This window comes from Monosiga brevicollis, genomic scaffold (genome assembly GCF_000002865.3).
Source record: "Monosiga brevicollis MX1 MONBRscaffold_7 genomic scaffold, whole genome shotgun sequence".
NCBI classification, from domain to species: domain Eukaryota; class Choanoflagellata; order Craspedida; family Salpingoecidae; genus Monosiga; species Monosiga brevicollis.
This window is the reverse complement of record NW_001865044.1, coordinates 923,043-945,725: the sequence shown is the minus strand read 5'-3', so window position 1 is coordinate 945,725 and position 22,683 is coordinate 923,043. Positions and strand designations below refer to the sequence as shown.

General features: G+C 54.2%; 8 protein-coding genes across 8 annotated transcripts; 4 read left to right on the top strand and 4 right to left on the bottom strand.

The window, feature by feature from the left end:
* Positions 1 to 1,254: 1,254 nt before the first annotated feature.
* Positions 1,255 to 5,795, top strand: MONBRDRAFT_18722 (uncharacterized protein; the record flags this gene model as incomplete). The annotated part of the gene is made up of 5 exons (XM_001745042.1): positions 1,255 to 2,322; positions 2,383 to 4,491; positions 4,574 to 4,675; positions 4,761 to 4,870; positions 5,026 to 5,795. The coding sequence occupies 5 exons, from the start codon at positions 1,255 to 1,257 to the stop codon at positions 5,444 to 5,446; spliced, it is 3,810 nt and encodes a 1,269-aa protein (XP_001745094.1). The 3' UTR covers positions 5,447 to 5,795.
* Positions 5,796 to 5,903: 108 nt separating this feature from the next.
* MONBRDRAFT_32058 (uncharacterized protein) lies at positions 5,904 to 7,023 on the top strand. The gene is made up of 4 exons (XM_001745041.1): positions 5,904 to 6,312; positions 6,481 to 6,564; positions 6,653 to 6,705; positions 6,823 to 7,023. Exons 1-4 carry the CDS (start codon positions 6,247 to 6,249, stop codon positions 6,932 to 6,934), a joined length of 315 nt encoding a protein of 104 aa, XP_001745093.1. The 5' UTR covers positions 5,904 to 6,246; the 3' UTR covers positions 6,935 to 7,023.
* A 486-nt stretch (positions 7,024 to 7,509) lies between these two features.
* On the bottom strand, positions 7,510 to 9,564 carry MONBRDRAFT_24664 (uncharacterized protein; the record flags this gene model as incomplete). Its single annotated transcript, XM_001744865.1, has 5 exons — positions 7,510 to 7,684; positions 7,840 to 8,782; positions 8,924 to 9,108; positions 9,207 to 9,302; positions 9,533 to 9,564. 5 exons carry the CDS (start codon positions 9,562 to 9,564, stop codon positions 7,510 to 7,512), a joined length of 1,431 nt encoding a protein of 476 aa, XP_001744917.1.
* An 855-nt stretch (positions 9,565 to 10,419) lies between these two features.
* On the top strand, positions 10,420 to 13,838 carry MONBRDRAFT_24663 (uncharacterized protein; the record flags this gene model as incomplete). Its single annotated transcript, XM_001745040.1, has 13 exons — positions 10,420 to 10,460; positions 10,649 to 10,860; positions 11,058 to 11,345; positions 11,413 to 11,520; positions 11,570 to 11,707; positions 11,871 to 11,926; positions 12,054 to 12,478; positions 12,522 to 12,616; positions 12,709 to 12,844; positions 12,943 to 13,038; positions 13,113 to 13,179; positions 13,264 to 13,506; positions 13,623 to 13,838. 13 exons carry the CDS (start codon positions 10,420 to 10,422, stop codon positions 13,836 to 13,838), a joined length of 2,121 nt encoding a protein of 706 aa, XP_001745092.1.
* A 1,306-nt stretch (positions 13,839 to 15,144) lies between these two features.
* Positions 15,145 to 16,159, bottom strand: MONBRDRAFT_16468 (uncharacterized protein; the record flags this gene model as incomplete). The annotated part of the gene is made up of 2 exons (XM_001744864.1): positions 15,145 to 15,312; positions 15,536 to 16,159. The coding sequence occupies 2 exons, from the start codon at positions 16,157 to 16,159 to the stop codon at positions 15,145 to 15,147; spliced, it is 792 nt and encodes a 263-aa protein (XP_001744916.1).
* A 254-nt stretch (positions 16,160 to 16,413) lies between these two features.
* MONBRDRAFT_20699 (uncharacterized protein) lies at positions 16,414 to 18,130 on the top strand. The gene is made up of 8 exons (XM_001745039.1): positions 16,414 to 16,573; positions 16,643 to 16,722; positions 16,804 to 16,940; positions 17,020 to 17,159; positions 17,293 to 17,361; positions 17,474 to 17,552; positions 17,677 to 17,766; positions 17,906 to 18,130. The coding sequence occupies exons 1-8, from the start codon at positions 16,433 to 16,435 to the stop codon at positions 17,998 to 18,000; spliced, it is 831 nt and encodes a 276-aa protein (XP_001745091.1). The 5' UTR covers positions 16,414 to 16,432; the 3' UTR covers positions 18,001 to 18,130.
* Positions 18,131 to 19,370: 1,240 nt separating this feature from the next.
* On the bottom strand, positions 19,371 to 19,782 carry MONBRDRAFT_3354 (uncharacterized protein; the record flags this gene model as incomplete). Its single annotated transcript, XM_001744863.1, has 2 exons — positions 19,371 to 19,595; positions 19,735 to 19,782. Coding segments are annotated over 2 exons (273 nt in total), but the record flags the coding sequence as incomplete, so codon positions are not given.
* A 671-nt stretch (positions 19,783 to 20,453) lies between these two features.
* Positions 20,454 to 22,592, bottom strand: MONBRDRAFT_36727 (uncharacterized protein; the record flags this gene model as incomplete). The annotated part of the gene is made up of 10 exons (XM_001744862.1): positions 22,552 to 22,592; positions 22,316 to 22,438; positions 22,140 to 22,222; positions 21,827 to 22,030; positions 21,588 to 21,721; positions 21,440 to 21,509; positions 21,236 to 21,310; positions 20,849 to 21,136; positions 20,661 to 20,765; positions 20,454 to 20,570 (listed from the first exon to the last, which is right to left on the bottom strand). Exons 4-10 carry the CDS (start codon positions 22,019 to 22,021, stop codon positions 20,454 to 20,456), a joined length of 984 nt encoding a protein of 327 aa, XP_001744914.1. The 5' UTR covers positions 22,022 to 22,030; positions 22,140 to 22,222; positions 22,316 to 22,438; positions 22,552 to 22,592.
* Between the last annotated feature and the right edge of the window lie 91 nt (positions 22,593 to 22,683).

The following is a 22,683-nucleotide window of genomic DNA, read 5'->3' as shown; positions in this document are numbered from 1 at the left end:
CCTCGCCCTTGGCCCACGTGTTGTGTCTGTATCAGTCCCTCCTCTTGCTCTGGCCGCGTTATACCGCCCTCGGCTGCTCATGCTCACGCCCGGGCCTCTTGCGACATAATCAAATCTGTTGACGCTATCGTGTACAGGGTCCCAACTCGCACGCGGAGGACGCACAAATCGATCCCAACTGGGACTATCGTCTCGATTTCTCCTCCTGTTTTGAGGACACCATTCTGACCAGCCTGCCATGCATGTTTATTCTCGTGGTGGGGCTCCTCCGCGTTGCCCTGGCCACGCCAATTGTTCGCCATCGTGTGCCTTCCTCGGCCCTGTATGAATGGAAGCAGTTTCTCCTGGTCCTGCTCTGCGCCGGCATGCTCGGTGAGATGGCAACCGCCATTTACCTCGAGCAGTATGACTTTCGCATCGTGTCCCCGGCCATCGAAGCCCTGGGTTACGTACGTTCCAGTTTTCGCGTCTCCTTTCTCTACCCTCTTGTGCTCCACTGTGCAAGCAACCTGCCAATGACACCTTGCGCCCGCTGGGGGCGTCTGTCGACTGCGCTTGGCTCATGCGTGGCCCCGCACCATTTGTCTCTCCCCCCCCCCTCTCTCTCTCTCTCCTTCCCGCCTGCAGGCCCTGGCTTACATTGTCCTAGTGCGGGAGCACAACCTGGGCTTTGTCAGCAGTGGTGTTCTGACCATCTTCTGGCTCATTGCCATGCTTGTCGACGTGGTCAAAATGCGCAGCTTCATTCTGCAGACCCAGGTGCGACCGCCCGGCCCACACCCCCCTTTTTTCAAGGATATCCCCGGTTCTGGTTGCACAACTCCCCCAAGACCCACCGTGCCTCACGCCTGAACATGGTGGGGTATTGGGTCATTCGATGTAGCATGGCCACACCAACTGGCTTTACGTCGGCTTTTTTGTTCCCCACATGGCCTTTGACGTGGCATCCTTCTTTGCTTCCTGCTTCCGGGAACCCTTGCGCAACGTCTACACCAATCTTGATAGCGGCGACAAGCCGTGGTATGTACGACCCTGACGCCCGCCTGTGTCTTTTACCTTTCCCTGTCTATCAGTGCTCGCTCCATCGCCCACATCCACTCTCTTGGACACTTTCACCGATGCTCTCGCCTCAACCTGTTCTTTAGCCCGGAGCAGTTTGCCACCTTCTTCTCGCGCATCAGTTTCTGGTGGCTCAACCCCTTGATGCGTCTGGGCTACAGTCGCTCCCTAACAGATGATGACCTCTTCAACCTCATGCCTGACGAGAACGCCCACGTCCTGGCCAATCGCCTCAAATCCGAATGGCGCCGGCAAAAGGCCAAGGGCCACGACAAGGCCTCCCTCACTCTGGCCTTGACCCGGGCTTTTTGGGCCATGTTTGCCGTCGGTGGCATCTTCAAGTTCTTACAGGACACCCTTTCCTTTGTCTCGCCACAGCTCCTCAAATACCTCATTCGCTACGTCAACGAGTCACAATTTGGCGAGGCTCAACCCGTGTGGCACGGCTACGCCCTTGCCGTGGGCATGTTCATCACCGCCATCTTCCAAAGCATCTTTCTTCACCAGTACTTTCATCGCGTCATGAAGACAGGCATGCGTCTACGCTCTGCCATCATCAATGTCGTTTATGAAAAGTCACTCCATCTCAGCAACACGGCTCGCCAGCAGAGCACCACCGGCGAAATTGTCAACCTCATGTCCGTGGATGCCCAGCGTTTCATGGATCTCATGGGCTACCTGCAGATGATTTGGTCCGCCCCCTTCCAGATTGCTCTCTCCCTCTACTTTCTCTGGCAGCTCATGGGCCCCTCTACCCTGGCCGGTCTGGGCGTCATGATCCTCATGATCCCGCTCAACGGCGTGCTCGCCAAGGTGACTCGCGATTTGCAAAAGAAAATTATGAAGGAGAAGGACGACCGCATCAAACACATGCACGAAATTCTCAATGGTATCAAGATCCTCAAAATGTACGCCTGGGAGCGGCCCTTTGCCGGCTTTATTCAGGACATTCGCAACCGTGAGCTGAAGATCCTGACCAAGTTTGCTTACCTCAACGCCGTCAGCTCCTTCAGCTGGACCGCGGCTCCCTTCCTCGTATCTCTGGTCACCTTTATCGCCTACACGCTCAGTGGGAACACGCTCACTGCCGAAAAGGCTTTCGTGTCCCTCTCCCTCTTCAACATCCTCCGATTTCCCATGGCCATGCTTCCCATGATGATCACCTCCCTTGTGGAAGCCACCGTCTCCGTGAACCGCCTCCGTACCTTCCTCCTCCATGAGGAAACCGATCCCAGCAACGTCATCCGTGATCGAATGGCCTTGGTCCCCAAGTTGCCCCCAGCCACTGGTGCCTCAAGCGCCACCCCGCCCAACAAGCGCGAGGCCCTGCCCGCAGCTGTGATGGAGCGCGGCGAATTCTCATGGAATAAAACCGATGTGGCTCTGCGAAACATTGACCTCGTCCTGCACCAGCAGGAGATCTGCATGGTCGTCGGGCGCGTGGGATCGGGCAAGTCCAGCCTATGCTCCGCTCTTCTTGGCGACATGTACAAGCACGCGGGTCGCGTCGTCTTGCCTGGTAAAGTGGCCTACGTGCCACAATCGGCTTGGATCCGCAACGCCACCGTGCGCGAGAATATTCTCTTTGGAAAAGCCTTTGATGCCAAGCGTTATAAACAAGTCATTCACGCTTGCGCTCTCGAGCCGGATCTCCTCATTCTGCCAGGTGGCGATGCTTGCGAGATTGGCGATCGTGGCGTGAATCTCTCTGGCGGCCAAAAGGCCCGTGTGAGTCTGGCTCGAGCCGTGTACCAGGACTGCGACGTGTACGTTCTAGATGACCCTCTCTCGGCGGTGGACACCCACGTGGCTTCACACATCTTTAAACTCGTCCTTGGCCCCGAGGGCATGCTGCGCAACAAAGCTCGTCTCCTCGTCACCAACGCCCTGCAGTTTATGCGTGAGGCGCAAAACATTGTTGTGATGAACAAAGGTGAAATCAAAGAGCAGGGCACATTTCGCGAGCTATGCGATCACGAGGGCGACTTTAAGAAGCTCATGACCGATTTCACGACGGGCGGCACTGGCGACAAACCCACGGGATCCAAGGATGCGGGTGGGGACGTGAAGGAGCTAGGTTCCGAGTCAACTGAGATTGAAAGCACCACGGACGAGCAGCGCACTTCCTCAAGCAAGTCGAACGTGATCCTCGACTCAACGGGCACAAAGGGCTCAGACTCTGCGCTCATGCCTGTGAACGATAAAACGGACAAGGCTGAAAAGTCGGGAGCTGCTGGCGAATCAGCCACCGAACATTCGGGTCTGATCAAGAAGGAGAAGGCGCAGGAAGGCAATGTCAAGCTCGATGTGTACATGTCTTACTTCCGCGCCATTACTTGGCCCGTCACCATCTCCCTTCTGGCCATGTACGTTGTCTCGTACGGTATGCAAGTTGGCTCCAACAAGTGGCTTGATGTGTGGAGCTCGGAACAGGACAAGCACGACCACGCCGTTTCCTCCAATGCAACTCAGGTCCCCAACGTCCGCCCTGTGGGTGTCTATCTGGGCGTTTACGCTGCCTTGGGTATGGGCAACGCGCTTGGCGTTCTCTTCACCACGCTCGTCCTGGCCTACGGCTCAATCCGCGCGAGCCGTGTCATGCACAACGACATGCTGCTGCGCATCGTGCGCTGTCCCATGTCATTCTTTGACACAACACCGCTCGGGCGCATTGTGAATCGCTTTTCCAAGGACATTTATGTCCTTGACGAAACCATTCCGCGCTCCCTGCGTTCGTTCATGTCCACCTTTATGCAGGTCGTGGCCACCATCGTCGTCATCAGTGTATCCACGCCGCTCTTCATGGTCATCATCTTGCCCATGTCCCTGCTGTACTACTACGTGCAGCGTTACTACGTTGCCACCTCCCGTCAGTTGCAGCGGCTTGAATCGGTGAGTCGCAGCCCAATCTACGCGCACTTTACGGAGACGTTGCACGGTGTAAGCAACATCCGTGCCTACGGCAAGGTACCAGACTTTGTTCAGGAGAACGAGGAGCGTGTTGACTTCAACCTGCAAGCGTACTACCCCTTTATCTGTGCCAACCGCTGGTTGGCGCTGCGGCTTGAATTTCTGGGTAACTCGATCATCTTTTTTGCGGCACTGTTTGCCGTGATCGAGGTGGAGGAGAAGAGCTCGGCAATCAGTCCCGGCACGGCTGGTCTATCGCTCTCCTATGCCATGTCAGTGACGCAAACGCTCAACTGGATGGTGCGCATGTCAAGCCAGCTGGAGACGGATATTGTCGCCATTGAGCGTGTGGAGGAGTACTGCTCGGTGCCCGTTGAAGCGCCTCCAATTTTGGACCATCGACCCAAACCCAACTGGCCTGATCAAGGCAATATCAGCTTTGATCACTACTGCGTGCGCTACCGTGAGGGACTTGACCTTGTGCTGCGCGAGATCTCCTGCACCATTGAGGGTGGGCAAAAGGTAAGAGTGCCGTTGCCGGTTTCTTTGGGAGACCATGCACGACTCATATTTTGACCTGACTGGTCATGGATGCCCACTCTAGATTGGTTGTGTGGGTCGCACGGGTGCAGGCAAATCGTCCATGACACTGTCACTCCTGCGCATTCTTGAAGCTGCTGGCGGCCGCATTGTAATCGATGGCGAGGTGGGTCGCCTTATTCTGATCTGCCCCGTTGCTTTGCGCTCGTTATGTTTGCGTGCTGTTGACGACTTTGCTCTCTTTGGAACAGAACATTGCCAAGATTGGCCTTGAGGACCTACGCTCGCGCCTGACCATCATGCCCCAGGACCCGATTGTCTTCTCGGGCACCATTCGTCAGAACCTTGATCCCTTTAAACGGTACGTCTACACCACTCACAGTCGTTGTTGTCGTTGTCGTTGTCGTTGTCGTCGTTGTCGTTGTCGTTTTCCGCAGGCCTGTGGCTGCAGCTTTGTCTGACCCTGGGCTTATTGACTGATGATGTGGTATGCATTTCGTGTTTGCCATTGCATAGACACACGGACGATGAATTGTGGCGAGCGCTGCGCACTTGTCACTTGGGTGATAAAGTGACTGAGATGGAAGGCGCGTTGGATCACGTCGTGTCTGAAGGAGGTGGCAACTTCTCACTGGGTGAACGTCAGCTCCTGTGCTTGAGTCGCGCGGTGCTGCGCAAGACCAAGGTGTTGATTCTCGACGAAGCAACTGCCGCCGTCGACGTGGAGACGGATGAACTCATCCAAGAGACAATCCGCAGCGAGTTTGCTGAATGCACCATCTTCACCATTGCTCATCGCCTGAATACCATCATGGACAGTGATAAGATCATGGTCTTGGACAAGGGCAAGGTCATTGAGTTTGACTCGCCCGCGGCTCTTCTGGCCACGCGGACATCTGTCTTCTATGGCATGGCAGAATCGGCAAACCTTATCTAGAGTGCCCTCTCACCCATCCACAGCTTGCCTTACGGCAAGAATATGAGGAGACTCGCCATGATTTGCACCTGTCCGCTAGAACCAGATGCATCCGGTCTCTGTAGAACATGCGCGTCCCATGCGAACGAACCCGATAGCTTCCAACTCGCCTAGTCTCGATCCTGTTTTTGTATCTGTGCTTACCTATGTTTGCTCTTCTTGTTTTCTTCTTTTTCTTTCGCCTTCCTTTTTTTTAATTTGTTTCTTTCCTCCCCTCAACCAGGACAAAGAATGAGGGCCTGCGGCCTGGGTCTAGGACTGCGTCGTACCGAGGGTCTGCCGGCCATTTGTAAATTGACGTGTGACCACTCTTCTGTCTGATCAATCCGAATTCATTCTTTTGCCTTTTTGTTGTTTTGTAAGTTGTCAGACTGTACATTTGATATCAAAACAGTCATTTTTGTCACGCACCACTTGACAACCAATCGCGAACCATAAGACGACGACGGAGGACAAACAAGCGACTGAATTCAATTGCTGCAGGTGCCGGTCGACGGCGGTGACGTGCGTGGGTCGCTCAGCCCCGGGAACCTTAACACTAGATTGATACCGACGACGCAAAAAGCCCACGCCGAGCCGTGACACAGGCTTGGCATCAGCACCAGGGCTTTTTTTCAGCCATTGGAAGTAGCAGTCACGAAATATCGCCCGGCAGCCCTTCAGGGCGTGTGCGGACTTTGCATAGGCATCGACCCTGCCCACTCTGTGGGTATCTAATCGAGTCGCTTGCTGCGGTGGTCTGAGACCAATACGCCGTCATCATGACAGAGGTTGAGAAGCAAGGCGAGGTTGACCTTCGCAAGAACTTCAACTACGGTCTCGTTGTGGTGCGTGAGCCGTGTTGTGTGCCATCAACGCGCGCAGTGCAGATTGCAGTTTCCCCGCACCTCTCGAGCTGGCCCTGTGCAAGGTTCCGACTCATGTGCACCGCCGTCCACCACGGCCTTTCATACCACGCCATGTCTCGAAATCCTGGTGCATCGACTGTATGATAGGAATCAGATCTAAATGAGGAGACCCAGGCCGAATGCCTCGAATCTGCACAAACGGCCATCGAGAAGCATTCCAATAGCAACGAGGTACAATCTTTTCCATTGCCCTGGCTAAACCCGTTGGTTTTTGCTTCATCCGCACCTCACGCATGGCCGCTTTGCCTGGTTGGTGCAGGAAGCAGCTAAGATGCTCAAGGGCATCATGGACAAAAAGTTTGGTGGCCCCTGGTACGTAGCTGGGACACGACAGTGAAAGAACTTGAGGCAGCCAAGGGTTGCTGGGCTTGATTCAGAGGCTGCAACGTCGATCGTCCCTCACCCAAGCGTTGTGGCATGCTGGGATAGGAATGTTGTGATTGGTGAAGCCTTTGGATTTGAGATCACGCATCAAATGAGCAACCTCTGTTACCTTTTCTTTGGTGGTAACATGGCTGTTCTGGTGTGGAAGTGCAATTAGACTCCGGTACACATGCCTGTGAGACTTGCCAGAGTCCGCATAACGCCCCAGAATCTCGTTGTCCGTTTTAATTGTACTTGTTTGATGCTTTTTTTTTTTTTTTCGCTTGTTTGTTTTGGGGTGAGCAAGCAAAAACTGCGATGGAAGAGGGTGGCCGGACACTACATGCAGCAAGCGTTGGGGAGTGAATTGCTCACTCGATTGCTTTGTGCACCGGCGCGAATGCATCTCATGGAACTTGTAAATTTTGAATACTTCGAAAGACACGCGTAGCGAATCGCTTGTCTCAAAAACGATAAGTATGGCAGTTTACAGACAGTATCAACAAGAACTGTCAAACCCATCCAGACCATGCAGAGCAGCTGAGATGGGCAAAGGGAACAACAAGCAAGAGTCCTGTTTGAAATCAAAATACAAAGGCGCTTAAATCAACAACTGAAAAAAAAAAAAAAAAAATAAGAAAAAAAGGATCCTCCGGTTACTGCACAGGAAGGATCGGCCGGCTCTGCCGACATGGCGTACAGGCGTGCAATTCAAGGCCCTTAAAGGGCCGGCTATATTGCTCGTATTACGGATTACAAGTCATCGTACATCTCCACCGTGCCATAGGTTCGCGTGGACTGCGAGGGTGTGAAGAGTGAGGGCATCCATCCCCGCCGACGTGCCGAATGCTCCGATTCCTGTCCAAAAGGCAGGAAGCTGAACTCGGCCTTTTCCACGCCACGGCGAGCGAATATGATGCGTCGATAGCTAGTGAAGAAAGAAAATGGTCAGGTTCAAACGAAGTGAAAGGGGGGGTACAAAGGTGGGCACGGGTCTCTCGTGAGCGAGTCAGGAGGTTGCATGACATGCCAACAAGAGGAAAAGCACAACAGCACCGATGGGACAAAGTCCTTGCCACATACCGAATAATGAGGCCAACGAGCAGCAGTCCAATACAAGCAAGAGTGATGGGGATGGTGATGGCTATGGTCTGCTCCGTCGACACGGCCGGGTTGATGACGATGGCGGTAGAGTTGAGGGCAGCACCAAATGGGCCGGCCACGGTGACCGTAATGTTGTGGCTGCCTTTATCTGCAAAGGCATATGAGTAAAAGGGCTCATAGCTGATGTAAACCTCGTCCCCTCCAAAATCCCACGTGTAATTGGCGTCGGTGCCGTCGGTCACCACAGTAAAGTTGATGTGCTGGTGCGGGGTCAAGTCATTGCCGTCATGGCGTAGGTGGACGTAGGAGGGTGGTCGCACCACGCAGATGGTCTTGGCGTCACTGGCAGCACTAACGTTGTTCGTGGCCTGAGACGTGATATTGAAAATACCAGGTTCCTGAAAAACGTGGGAGACGACCAGCGTGGGCTGAGAAACGTTGTACTCTGTGGCATTTTGTTGGTCGCCAAATTGAAGCTGCAATTTCACGACGCCAGTCAAGTCAATGGTAGGCAGTGGTGTAACATGCACATCCACGGGCTGACCAACGCGCACAAAGAGCTCATTGAAGGTGGTGGCGTTGCCGAGTATAAGCTGCACGCCGTCCAGGTGGGCAGGGACAAAATAGGTGCGCGTGCGGACCACGGGGTCGAAAAGGTGGACGTCGTCCTGCACCTCGATGCGGGTGGTACAATTTCCGGGCGTTAGCAACTGAGAAGTACTATTGCTGCATTGGGTGCCTCGGTGACAAATCATCACCCATTGATCATCGTGGGGCTCATCGTCGCGAGACGCGTCCAGACCGAAGCAACGCCACAGGCTAATGCGAAAACGTTCCGCGTTGTATCCCTTTGGGGCGATGACAAAGCTGATATTGCTGGGGATAGATACGGGATCGGCTGAGTAGTTGATGTGCAATGAAACTGTGAGAACCAGGCAGCCAAGCGGTCAGGGAACCCCCGGTGAGCAACAAGCCAGGGCCAATGTGACCAGCACGAACGCTCATCCGCAGCCGGCTAGACGGGGGCAAGTCAAAACGACGAGGTGGTGGCACGACCACAAACCTTCCTGGGCCGCTGAGCCGCTGATCAAAAGGCCCAATACTCCCAAAGCAAGCAAGGAGCAGGTCAGCGTAGATGGCTGGCATTGACGGCTCGGTCGCCGAGTCACGGATGTGTATGACGGTCCAAACATGGTGGAAATGTGACGCAGTCCGCCGATCCTTCCACAACGCTCGCCAACGGAACGTCTAGGCAGGTCCAGTTGCGTGGATGTAGAGTGTCACCAAAATCAGGCCGGCAGCCAAAACAACATGATGCCCCTGTTTGAAGATGCGGGCGCTCGTACGTGGCCCGAGGCTGTGGCGTCAATCGGAAACGACCGAAGAGAGAGAGAGAGAGAGAGAGAGAGAGAGAGAGAGAGATGACGCGACGTCGTCGGCGTCTGCGCAAAGCACGACGCTATATTGAGGCTCGACCTGATCCCCGAAAGACCGCTTTCAAGCCGGGCAAAGGCTGCACAGAGGCAATGACCCCTATAACAATCACCCTTCCTTGCTCCTAAGCGACACACCCCACTGCTACTGCTGCTGCCGCTGCCGCTGCCGTATGTTCAGGAGCCGCAAACGAAAAAAAAAAAAAGAGAGAGATAAAGAAAACGCGACACACACACACCTTTGCAAGTGTGTGGCAAACTCCCTTTGCATCACCTTGATATTTTGAGTACAGGTGTGACAGCCTCTTGCCTTACACACACTCGCACAGAGAACTCACAGTTGGTTCTTTGACTGGAGACAGTCACTGATGTGTTTTTGTAGACCTGTTGACACTTATTGGTGTTTTCATAATGTCTTTAAGGTTGATTATTGTTGATTTTGAAGTGTTTATTGCATTTTCCGCAACTGCCTTTGACAGCGACTTTATGGCACGGGCGCGCAAAAGGTGTGATAAAGACTTTTGTGTGAATGGACTGCTGTTGCAACAGCAGCACGTAAACTTGGTAGTTGACCGTCGAAAAGTAACATATAATTGCCTAACAAATCTTCAACATGTTGCATATCCGCTACAATTAATACCGTACACCAAATGTCAGATTGCTTTTGGCGGGAAGAGCGTCAAATTGTCGACAATTCATATTCGTGGTGTCGCGTGACGGGCACACATCATCACGTTCAAAAAGTTGCAGGGACCAAAAGCATGGCGGCACGACCCGCGCGTTCCACCAGAGGAGCAGGTTTGTATGCTTGACTCTTCCGATGAGGCGGCTACTTCTTATTGTCGCACCGCCATGTCCACTCACCCTCTCGCCTTGGCTTGTCCACCAGCTGGCCGGCAGCCGCAGGGTCGCCGACAGTTTAATACGCCTGCACCAACCTCAACCCCAAGCCTGCGCCCCACCAGTCGCTCCATGGCTCGCTCTGGCCGGAGTCTTTCGACCCGGACGCCACGCTCACAAACGCCTTTTCCAGCCACATCTCGCATGTTGTGCAGCGTCGTCGAAGGCCTCGGGTCTGCTCAATGCTTGCTTGCCTATCTGCGGGTCTCCAGGGCCGGGTGCCCGGATGTACACAAAAGCGCTGGCAGGCCCAAAGCTTCTTATGTGGTACGCCCATTATCATTACGTTCGGCTAGCATTTCTCATCGCACAACCGCCCTGGCGTGCACTATTTAGAAATGCTCGCGGCGAGGTCGGGCTAGCGAGCTTTGATCTCGCCCGCCCCTTGCTTCGGCTATACCAGTTTCCTGACACCACCTCCTACATGAAGACGGTCACCAAAATTACCCATCAAGCCCCCATCTGCCTCTTGCGTTGGTTGCCAACTCCTTGACATCTCCCTCTCACACTTTTCCTCTTTTCTCTCTTTCTCTCTTTCTCTCTCTCTCTCTCTCTCTCTCTCTCTCTCTCTCTCTCTCTCTCTCTCTCTCTCTCTTTTCTCTCTCTTTTCTGTGTTCGCGAACCTTTTCTTGCTGCCCATCTGACTCAACTCCTATTTGCATCACATGTCAGTACCAGATACGCTGTGCGCGGCTCGCAAGCCAGCACGGCTCTACTCGGCTCTCCTCGAAGCCTTTCCGAACTTGGAATTTGTTCAGGTTCCCCGCCGCTACTTCAATGAGCATGACGGTGCGCCCATCTTGGCCACTCCCAATGTGTAAACCCACAAACCTCATATGCAAAGAAACTGTTCGCATCAACAAGGTCGGGACATGGTCGAGCGCTTGGCAGCCGCGGATTACCGAAGCACCCTTTTAGCCCTCGCCGATAAGCAAGTGCCTTTTTGCTTTGCTCTATTCTGGTCCCGAGCCGTGAGTCCCGCCATTGGCACAAACATTGTTGTGACACAAACGAACAAACGTGGTCATAGGTACTATGCACTTGCAAGTGCTGCAGCCTTGATGCGCTTTGTACAGCACGAAGAAGCCACCCATCTTGCCAGCAAGAGTCTCAAGATCACCTTTGCAACGGCTGATGGGGCCGTCTGGATAGGTATGCGTGTGTGAACAGAACATATGTGGCCCAAAGTCAGTCTCTCTTTTTTCCTGCACGCAAGTAGATTCCAACAGCGTCAAGCAACTCGAGCTGCTACAGAGCGTGCGAGAACCCACAGACACCAGCAACAGCCTCTATGGCATTTTGAACAACACTAAAACCGTTGTAGGAGGTGCGTAGATCCACCGCTTCAACTGCCCAATTGGGATCTGTTCACACAGACAGGCCTGTGGCCAACATTATGTGTGCCTCAAGAGTTGCTCTGAAAAGCCTGTACTCTACCACCGCATCCGGGCTCCGTTTCACAAATGATCTGTTAGATCGAATGCTGCGCTCAGAAATCCTTCAGCCTCCGGCCAGTACGTATATAGCCGTCACGAGTGCCCAACAATACCATGCTGAGCTTCAAATCCAAACTCACGACGCTCTTCAAATATGACCACTTGCCACTTTTTGCCCACTGCTCTCTTGATCTCGATCTCGCTCGACCTCTCTCTGCACTTGACCGACTTGCTTGTCCAGCCTTGGCTACCATCAAGGGTCGCCAGCAGGTTGTGAGTTTGCTGGCTGCTCAGCCTGTACGTCAGCTTTGGCGTTCTCGATTTAGATATCAAATGCATCTCGTCACCCACGCCCCTTCTAACCACGAAAAGTTTGATTCATCCTCCTCTCTGTGTACACTCGATCACGATTTAAAATAAATAGGAGCGACTACGCGAACTATCTGAGCTCTTGAACAAGTTTCACGATATTGATGGAGCCATTGCCATGTGTATTCAGCTCCCCAAGCGCGACGATGCCCAAGCGATAGCCCGCCGCCTCATGTTGCTGCTACACCTGCAACAAGATCTGCAGCTTGTTGAGCCTCTCCGCCAATGTTGCGATCAGCTCGCCCAGCCACTCGTGCTGATGTTGCGCGATCTGCTCGATCCCACTACTACAGCCGCTATGCAGTCCTTGTTCACCGCTACCTTTGCCATTCAAGACGTTCATGCAGGCTCTCACCTTCCGCGCGAAGCCGTGGTCGGTGCCATCAAGGAAGGTGTCAATGGCAAGTATCACAGCACAGCTACCCACCCATCTCTATATGGAAAGCACGCTTACGAGGGCACGCAGAAAGCTACAAATCTGTACTTCCGCGATGCTTTTTGGACCTTGCCTGCCCTCTATCAGACCTGATCCCCCAGGTCGCTTACCAGACCGCATGCCCGTAGACTTGCTCGACATAGCGCGTCGCACTCATCAAGAGTTGCTCTCGGATATGCATGGTGCGGTCGGCCGGCCTACCCGGAAGGCTGCGGAACGGGCTTATCAAATTTGATTCACATCCACTGACTTCCCGTGTATGGCATGCATACAGAAGTTGTCGCAGCATTCAATGATGAATATCAGCTCGAGGCGCAGCTGGCCTTTTCGCAGACTCGCGGCCACTTCATGCGCATGAAAATCCCCAAAGAAGCCAATGCCTTGCCATCCGTCCTGCAATTCTTGAGCATGTACGCCTGGCGCCCTCTCGCCTGAACTTAGACCCCTGCCTGTGTGCATCATCACGGCGTCATAGCTCTCCGATTTGCCAACTGCAACCTTGTCACAGATCGGGCAAGACAGCCTCCGGCTCAACAGAGGAGTTGACCAGTCTGAACGAGCGAGTTGCAGAAGTTTTTGCCGAGCTCATGGACTTGGCTAATGGGTACGTGTGCAAAGGGTGTCTGAAACACGAGAAAGCAATAACGCCGTGGCTCTCCTCAATTGGGTCTGGTATAGAATCGTGCACGAGTTTTTGGCCCAGCTGCGCCCCCACATTGCCATGCTCTACAAGCTGGCCGAAACGGTCGGCTCACCCGGGCACCCTTCTGCACGGGCCATGTTGCAATCTCCCTCCCTCTCCCACCTTCTCCCTTCTTTTCATGTCAAGAGTCTCACCTCGTCGCCAACACAGGTGGCTCTGCTTGACTTTTTGCAGAGCTTGGCGGGCATGGCCGTTCAATATCCAAGCATCTCCTTTGCTCAGCCCGAGTTTTGTGAAACACTGGCCATTCAAGCCGGCTACCATCCCGTACTCCTTAGTCGTGGCTTGCGCGAGGGCTCACAAGTGGTACCCAATGACACGTATGCCAACAGGAGCGCCTCAACGGTTGTCATCACCGGGCCCAACATGGTACGCACGCCAAGTTCGCAAGGCAATGCCACTCGCCAGTGCCTCACCAAGCACAAACATGTGTATGCGTTGGCCATGCATGCCATGGGTGGGGGTGCTGTTGCGATGCGTAACAGGCGGGCAAGTCCGTGTATCTGCGCCAGGTGGTGCTCCTGCAGATCCTGGCGCAACTGGGCGGGCTAGTGCCCGCACGTTTTGCTTCCTTTCGCCTCATTGAGCAAATCTTCACCCGGATTGGCAATGACGACGCAATTGAGGCCCACTCAAGTGCCTTTGGCATAGAATGCCAGGAGCTGAACCTCATATTACAGGCAAGTTTTGGCACAGCTTAACGCACAAGCGTCGAGCTAGCCTTGCGATGACCCCAACCCGACTGTTTGTTTGATTTAATGAGTTTGAGAGCTCGTCTCACACGCCATCGACGCCATTGTGGACACTGTTGATAGCATGCCACCCCACAAAGTATGATCATCATCGACGAATTGGGGCGCGGTACGCTTCCAGCCTGCATGCGAATGAGGGCGACTGGGCCATTGTCGTCTGGGTTTGCCGCTCATTTATATCATCTCGCCCGGCCACAGGCACCAGTCCGCAAGAAGGCGCCAGTATCTCTTTTGCCGCGTGTGAGCACTTGGTGCAAACTGGAGCGCTGCTCTTTTTGGTCACTCATTTTCGAGCACTGACAAGGCTGGAGATGTACCCAAACGTGCAAAAGTATGTCCCGAGACGACAAGTGACCCGGACTGCGCAAAGGGAGAGTCGACACTCACGATGCCCGGCACTGCATGCAGCTATTGCTTTACAGCAGAAAGTGTCGCAAGCGGACTGGGGTCGACCGCTGACTCTGAATCCTTGCACTCGCACATTCTTCACAAGCTACAACGCGGCGTTTTTCAAGAGATGGACTATGGTCAGCCAGACCGAGGCCCCTGTTGGCTGGCGTGTGACTTGCCCATGACATCCACCTGGACAATATCATCCCAGAATCTTGGTGACAGCTCTCATGCGTATGAATCTAGGGTTGCGTGCGGCTGCCGCTGCGGCCTTGCCTGAGGAAGTCATCGCTGCTGCCTGCGAGATCAAGGCTCAACGTGAGGCTCATGCGGAGGTAGGCGCTGGTCCTAGCCCCCAACTCAACGTGGCTCATTCCCAAAAAGACGTGGAAATGATGAACAGAGACGCAACTTGTTGCATGAGAAGAGAAGCTAAAGGAGCAGATTGACATTTGGATGGTCAACTGACATGAAGCAGTGCCGGTGATGTGGTGACCAACACAACTCACATGGTCCCATTCCCACGCTCTGCTTGTGCCCAATGTGTGTGGCAACATTGTCAGGCTCAGCATTGCCAGCAGATGGACCAGTATGCCTTGGAACGCAAGCAGCTCAAGATTGCATCCCAGGTCGTGCAGATTGCACAGCTAGAGGTGGATGATGCTGCTCTGCAGCGGCTCCTGAGCGAGCTTTGCGACCAGCTCACAGGTGAGGCCGTGGCTATTGGACATCCAGATGGTTCACACGCCGGGCACGGTGACACGTGAATGAAAGTCCAATTCAAACGGTTCAGTCTTGGGCTATGAACACTCTCGTCTCGAACAACGATTCAACTCAAAAGCAAGGAAAGATAGGATGAAGGCATCTAACATACCAGTAGGGTAATGTGTTGTTCCAAGCGAAAGGTGGCACCGGGCTCGAGCGTCACGGGCTGAGAGACGCACCCTGGCTCGATGCAAACCATGTGCTGGTACTCCTCGTCCCCAAAATCAGCCATGGCGGCGCTCTTGGCGATCCAAGGATTCCAAATCACCTAGATGGATACGTTGGGCCAGGGGATGCCAGCCAGGATCAAAATCAGGACAAGCCGCAAAACTACCATTCCAGCCATTCCTTTGCGCTTTTGCAGCAAAAAAGCTGCTGCTGCGGTGGGACCAAAGCGCGTCCGCCGCATTGCAACGCACCACGTCGGAGGGCAGAGGCTGCGCTAGGCCCTCATCTGACTGAATAGAGGCAGAAGAGTTGATCTCGTAGACGGGTGCTCCTTCGAGTTGGAGCAGCACGGGGCGAGGATTTTGTGAAGGAACGAAGATGGCATCGGTCTCTGCTTGGATTGTCAGGGGCGTCATTGGGGCTTGTTTGGGGCTCTTCCCTGTCAACTTGTCGAGAAAGGTGCGACCCTCCAGTCCTGAAAGCTGCAGGGTTGTCACTGCATCAAGCTGATAGTAGGTGTGTTGCAGAGCCTGGAACTGCATGGCGCTGCCTGCCGCGCGTGCATGAGGGTTGGTAATTTCTAACACCGAGCTGAAGCTGGACGCATTAAAGGTCACGGAATAAGTTGCGTCAAAGGCATACGGCCACAGTTCCCGGGACGCGGCCGATTCTTGTAGGCAGAGCTGAATGTAGCCGGTGGCCTGCTCGGCGACAGTCCAGGGCAGCGTGCGAGCCAACCCATGATTGGGCAGAGGCCCATCACCGGCGAACTGGGGAAAGGCCAGAGGGATCCCACCTCGAATTGGGCGACCCTCTTGCCACTCTGAACGCTCCGACACGAAGAAGGCATTATCACTGCGCTGATTCTTCCACTCTGTCACCGTGGCACCATTGAGATGAACAGCAATGGCCGATCCATCCAGCCCACTGACCCTGATCGCCTCCATCCTCAGAGAGAAGAGAGTGTGTGTGTGTGTGCAGAGAGTGTGTGTTCCCAAAAAAAAAAATGTGAGCATGTCAGACTTTTTGTCAAGCTGTGCATCGTGTTGAGTGAGACCAAAGCGGCTCGAAGCCGTTGACTTTGCCTTTGTCTCTCTCTCTCTCTCTCGCTCCCACTCTCTCTCACACACACACTCTCTCTCTCTTCTCGCTCTCTCTCTCTCTCTCGCTCACTCTCTCTCTCTCTCTCTCTCCTCTCTCTCTCTCACACTCACATTGAGATGGATCAGCGGAAGCGACAGAACGGTCGCGGTGGCGGCCAAGGGCCCAAGCGCAGCAAGGCGGATGAACCAGTGCTGCGTGATGATGCCAGTGAGGTTGAGCGACAGTTTTTTGGCTACGCCAAACGCTTGACTGATAAGGTATGCGGCAGACTTGTTCTTGCCAGTCCGTTCTGAGCAGCGCTCATGATGTTTTGCTGCCACGCTTAGCATGATCGATATGAGCGCCTGGTCAAGTTGAGCCGAGATGTGACCATTCATAGCAAGCGGGCCATCTTCATCCTGCATCGGTTGGTTTTTCTTCCTTCCCACACACCAACCACTCGTTCCGTTCTCACCACCGCTTGCTTCTCAACACGACCCTTGCTTAGTATCACGGCAGAGAATAAAGACACCACGCTGCAGGAGGCTCGAGAGAAGCTGGTAGAAATTCGCGAGAACCTGCGTGCCATCGCTCGTGAACTACAGGGCCATGACCCCTTTCTCTACGCTCGAGCCTTTTCCCCTGGTGCGACGGCAATGCCTTGCCACCTGGTTCAGTAGACAACCACTCTGCATTGACTTGTCGAACATCATGTATTTGTTAGGTCTGCAAGAATACATTGAAGCCGCCACCTTCCTGGCTTTTAACGAGGATGGCCGTCTGGCCACATTGGCTGAGCTCGAAGAGGCCATCGCTCAACCAGAAAAGCCTTCTGAGCCCGTGGAGGGCGACGCAGGTGCTGAGGTACAACGCAACCCGCCACTCCGGCATAACAGAGTCCCCTAGGCTTGACCGATTCCTATGAAAATGCCATGTGCAGAGACAGCATCCAGTTCTTGCGTGACAGCTTGCTGCTGTGTCTGCTCCTCCACTGCAGGCGCCCGTGGCACTGGCCATCCCTCCCTTGGACTACATCCTGGGTATTGCCGACCTCACCGGTGAACTGGTTCGCGCATTGCATGTACCTGAATGCCATGCGCAGGACATGGCCCTGGTCGCGCGCGCTGTCTGACATGTGAACCTGACTCGGTTGTCATGATGTGCGCCCGTTTACACAGATGCGCATGTGCATTAATAATCTTGGTGATGAAGCTTTAACGAGCTCCATCATGACCTTTGTGCGCCAATGTTTTGATGGTTGGTTATCTTGCACATTGATTTTTTTTTTTTTTCCGAACTGCTCTCCTCTCCGCTCCACGCACACAGCATTCGACCGCACGTCATGCACAACATGCATCCGTTTTTGCCTCGTTACTTCTAGCCTTTCGCCACCTACCCCACCGAATGCACGATAAGGACTTGCGTTTTAAGATCGATGTCCTTGAAAGCTCATTGAAGAAGATTGAAAACGGTTCGCACATGCTTGTCCCCTATTTTGCCAAGCACCGCCCCCTTCCAGCTTGCCCACCTTCATCCTAACTCACTGTGACATGAACCTGCTTGGGCTCTTTACTTTTCTGTCTTCTGCGTTTCCGGCGCGTGGGGGTTAGCCTGCTACACGCTGACGGTGCGTGGGACGGAGATTCCCAAAGATCAGCTGCTGGACAGCCTCCGTCACCAAGGAAGTGGGGCAGATGACAACTGATGCGTCGGTCCTTTCCGGCAAGCTACACTGACAACATGCAAGATGGTTGTGCCGTTTCAAGACGCAGCAGGGCCAGCCTGGCTTTCCATCACCATGGTGGATGAAACCGATATAAAATTGAATTGTCCAGAAAAAAAGGATAAACTCTTCAGCCTCGAAGGCGCAGCGGCTATTCCAACCACTGTTCCGTATCCGGATCGCCGGCGACCCCATTGATTGCGTGGGGCAGACATGTGTAGCATGGCTTTTGACGGGCGCACTTCAGATGCGCATGTCCTCCACTTCAGATGCACTGCCATGTCAGAGAGGGTGGGAGCTGGGTGTCACGCACAGGGGACACTGTATGCAAGACTTCTGTGGCAAATCATCCATCTTCTATGGTTGCAACGCTAGACTAGCTGCTGTGGGCGTCAACGCGATACAACAGTAGCATGGGCTCGTCTTCTCCATTGTGAAACTTGAACTGCGCAGCAGCTCGCTTGAGTGATTTCTTCGGACCCTGTATAATAAGGCCCTTGGCAGATTGCATGTAGATGGTCACCTGCTGTGGGGTCAGCGGCGGGTCCGTATTGACTTTGAGTGACACAAAGTGACACACGTGCAGCATGGTTGTGTCACCATGACAGCGGATAAAAGGCCGATTGATTCGCAGCTCCTCCTCATTGTCCACCGGTTGCAACTCGAATTCAATCATCTTGTCCCCGCTCAGACCAGCCTCGTTGGCCACCGATGCGGGTGCACTGCCCGGATTCTGGGCGTTACTGCCACGTCGCATGCGGGTGCTTCGCGCCCGCGCTTTTTTCGCCGCTGGCTGTGCCCGCGTTCGCGAGGAACGCCGCGAGGATCGGGTTGCCGAAGAAGAGTTTGCCAGCTCATCAGATGATGCACCTTCCTGCCCGTCCGATTCTAATCCATCCGACCCGTTTGACTCCTGTTCTTGACCACCGTCGCTTTCATCATCTGTATTCGCCTTGGAATCTGATGCAGCAGGCTTGAGGCGACGCCGCCGGTGCTCGGCTTGTAGCTGGCCGGTATCCAAATCCACCATCACATCCGTGCAGACAAAGGGGTGAGGGTGCTTGAGCGGCGAACTTGGGTTGACGCCTAAACACATGGCAGACCAGCGTTTTCAATACACCGACCTTCATGCCCGTCTTGATGGATTCAGCCAATGCCTTGAAATTTGATGAGCTCTGTACGCGCTCAATGAGCTAATAACACATGAAGGTCAACCATCAAGACCATCAATCCCAAAGGCAGAGGTGAGGGGGTTTTCAGAGGCAAGGCTTCGAGAGTGCGGGGGCAGGTCTCGGCTAGGGCTCGGGGCCACCGGGCCCAAAGCTAGCATCAAGATTAAGAGCAAAGGGTAGGGACAAAGTCGAAGAGGTACGCGAATAACGCAACGAGGAACAAACCTGATCTTGCATGCGCTCGTACTCTTGGCGATCAGGGTAGAGTGCATGGATGATGCCGTCAATACGAGCGTCGTGGCGCAAAGATCGTCGGGATGGACAGCTGGTGCGACAGGTGGGACACTCCTTGCGACCCAGGCGAAGGCTTTTCTCGATGCAGTCATTGCAAAACCGGTGCAGACACTACGTGGCAGATTCCAACATGAGTCATGAGTAATTTGGCATAGCGCAATGCTTGCATCGCCCCAAAGCTTGAGTGCCTTGCCGCACACAGCGGCCTGTGGCCGATGAGGTACTGCCCAGCCTGAAGTGTATGTCTCACCTCCTTCATCGTCATGGTGTTTTCCAACAGATTCAAGCAGACGGCACATTTGAAGAGTTTGCCAACATCAGCAGCCGCAATCTCGGCATAGGCGTCCGCTTCATCTTGCACCGGGTGAGGGGTGCGTTGCTCTTCGTAGTCGGTGAGCTTCCACTCGGGAAACTCGCGACGGAGGAGCCTGTAGGACATGGTGACAGGCGGCAGACACCAAGCAGCAGCAGCAGGCAACAGCAACAGTCCTACTAGCGGGGAGCCAGTCCCTTTGCCCACCGCACGCGCTGAGACAAAGCTCGCGCTCAGCTGCAGGCAATCGTCGTAGGAAGGGAAAAAAAAAAAGCCGTAGTTTGAACGCTCAACACTCGACCAGAGTAAGCTGCGTGCGCGTTGTGCTGTCAAGAACAATGACAGCACCCCACTCGACACGCAACCGAAGCTGAGAATCACTCCGCACGAGGAGTGAGGGAGTGGATGTGTGCCTCGGAAAGAGAAACAACATAACGGCGACTTTTCTTTCTTTTCTCTTTTTCTTTTGTTTGTGAAGAGCATTGGGAAAAGACTTTTTTTTTTTTTTTTTGTAAGGGGGGGTGCTGAAATCTAGTCAATGCCAAGACACAGGGCACCCGCATTGTTTGAAAAGATTGGTGGCAAGATGCGAGAACCATCAATTGGGGGCGCGGGTGTTGCCAGAAATCAGATTTACATTGACGTGATCAGCAAGCTCATTGCGGGACCACGGATTCGATCACAGCAGCGGCACCCATACCACTGCCTACACACATGGACACGACTCCATAGCGAGTGCCGCGTCGTCGTAGCTCCGGCAGCAAGGTTGCAATCTACAGTGAGCATGGGATGAAGGATTGTTTAGCTTGAAGATGCCACCCCACTCTCTCGCGAAAAAAAATAAATCCTTGAAGAAATCTCACCTGACGTGCGCCTGTGCAACCCAAGGGATGTCCAAGGGCAATGGCGCCCCCATTGGGGTTGACATTGGCCTCATCCAACTGCAATTCCTTCATGCAATACACAATCTGCACACCGTCGCGACCAAATCATGGTCAGCACTACACAACCCGATTCAGCTCGACAGCGCTCCTGAGCTCACTCGGCGAACCTGTGAAGCAAAGGCCTCGTTGATTTCGTAGACATCAATGTCGCTGGTGGCTAGACGGCATTGCTTGAGCACTTTAGGAATGGCCAAGGCTGGACCAATGCCCATAATCGAGGGTGGCACGCCCACAGTGGCAAAGCCGTGGAAGATGCCAAGCACAGGAAGTCCCAGTGCTCTTGCTGTTGAGCGGCGCGCAAGCAACACAGCGGCCGCGCCATCGCTCATTTGACTCGAATTGCCAGCCGTGGTACTGCCCTCAGCTGAGAATGCGGGCCGCAAACGGCCGAGCATCTACATACGCGCACGCCACCCATGCTTCGATCAGGGCCCACTAGACATGCTGGTGTCACATCGTATGGAAGAGTGACGACAGATGCTTTGACCACTGACTTCTTTGGTCGTCCCCTCCCGGATTCCATCGTCCGATGATACAATGGGGCCCTCCTCCAAATCGCCCTCTTCGTTCTGTCAGAGTGCACACCAAGACAGGCTCAAGGATGAGCGAAGGATAGGCTCAGCATGGCTGCCCACTACATAGGAGGATCAGGACTGGTCAGAACAAAGGTGATGTCGAACGCGATCGGCGGGGCTCACCAGCACACGTGCCCGCGTTGGCACGATTTCCTCGTCAAATTTACCGGCGGCGCGAGCTGCCGCTGCTCGCCTAGGGACGTCCGCTACATTAGTCCTGGGGGCGCGCGATACAGATGTGCGATTTTTGCACCCGAGCATGAAGACATACTGTTGAGATTGGGCTGCAAATGCGTCCTGTACGTCGCGAGTGATGCCAAACTTTTGAGCCACGTTCTCGCTGGTCATGCCCATGGGCATGAGACAGTCACGCGCTTGTGGGCAGGAGAAAAGACGAGGGTTCAACTACGCGATCCAGGACATGTACATATACACTTCAGATCAGGTTGCAACGACAGATCACGAGTCTGGCACGCTTTCGAAATCTGCGACAGCACAAGTCTGACAGACCTGGGGTTGAATCTCTGTCATATTGCGCTGCGACATGGACTCGACGCCCGCGCCAATGCCGACGTCGATTTGACCTGCACGAATCGCTGCAGCGATGGTCGCCACTGCCTGAAGCCCCGAAGCACATTGCCGGTTCAGTGTTGAGAGGGAGGTGGTCTCGGGTATGCCAGCCAAAAATTGTGCCACCTTGGCCATGAGGAAGCTCTGCCACCAGCACGATACAAGAGGCCGGGAGGTGAGTGCAGTTGAAGCACCACACTTTGCTAAACGCTGCGACAGAGACAGCAGTGATGTGCGTGCTTCTGGCACGTACCTGGTCTGTGAGCACGTTGCCGACGGCAATGTCCTCGATCTTGGCGGGATCAATGCTCGTGTCTCGAACAACCGCTTCCAGCACTATTGAGTTGCCCAGTGAGCCCATGGCGGGGGTGCACGTCCCAGGAGCAGAGTCCATTCTAGTCGGATCTGCACGGTCGGAAGCTCACTCACCTGTGGCTAGCAGATCATCGGGCGGTGTGTCCTTGAAACTGCCCTTTTTGGCACGACCCAACGGCGTTCGTCGAGCCGCACAAATGACAACATCATCGTCGTCGGTGGCGCCGCGCCCACCCTCTATTCACCCACAGAACACCGGTAAGATGGCCACCCTCCCCCGCTCACCCTATCCAGCTTAACCCTACCCTATCCAGCCCTCCTGCAATTCACAGATCATTACTCGTTCCTACCATTGGCCGTCAGATGACGGAGCAAGGTGGTCGCTCGATGCATCTTGACTTGAGAAATGTGTGTGTGTGTGTGTGTGTGTGTGTTCGAGTCATTAGAGTCATTCAATTTTCCTTGAATATTTGGTGAATTTT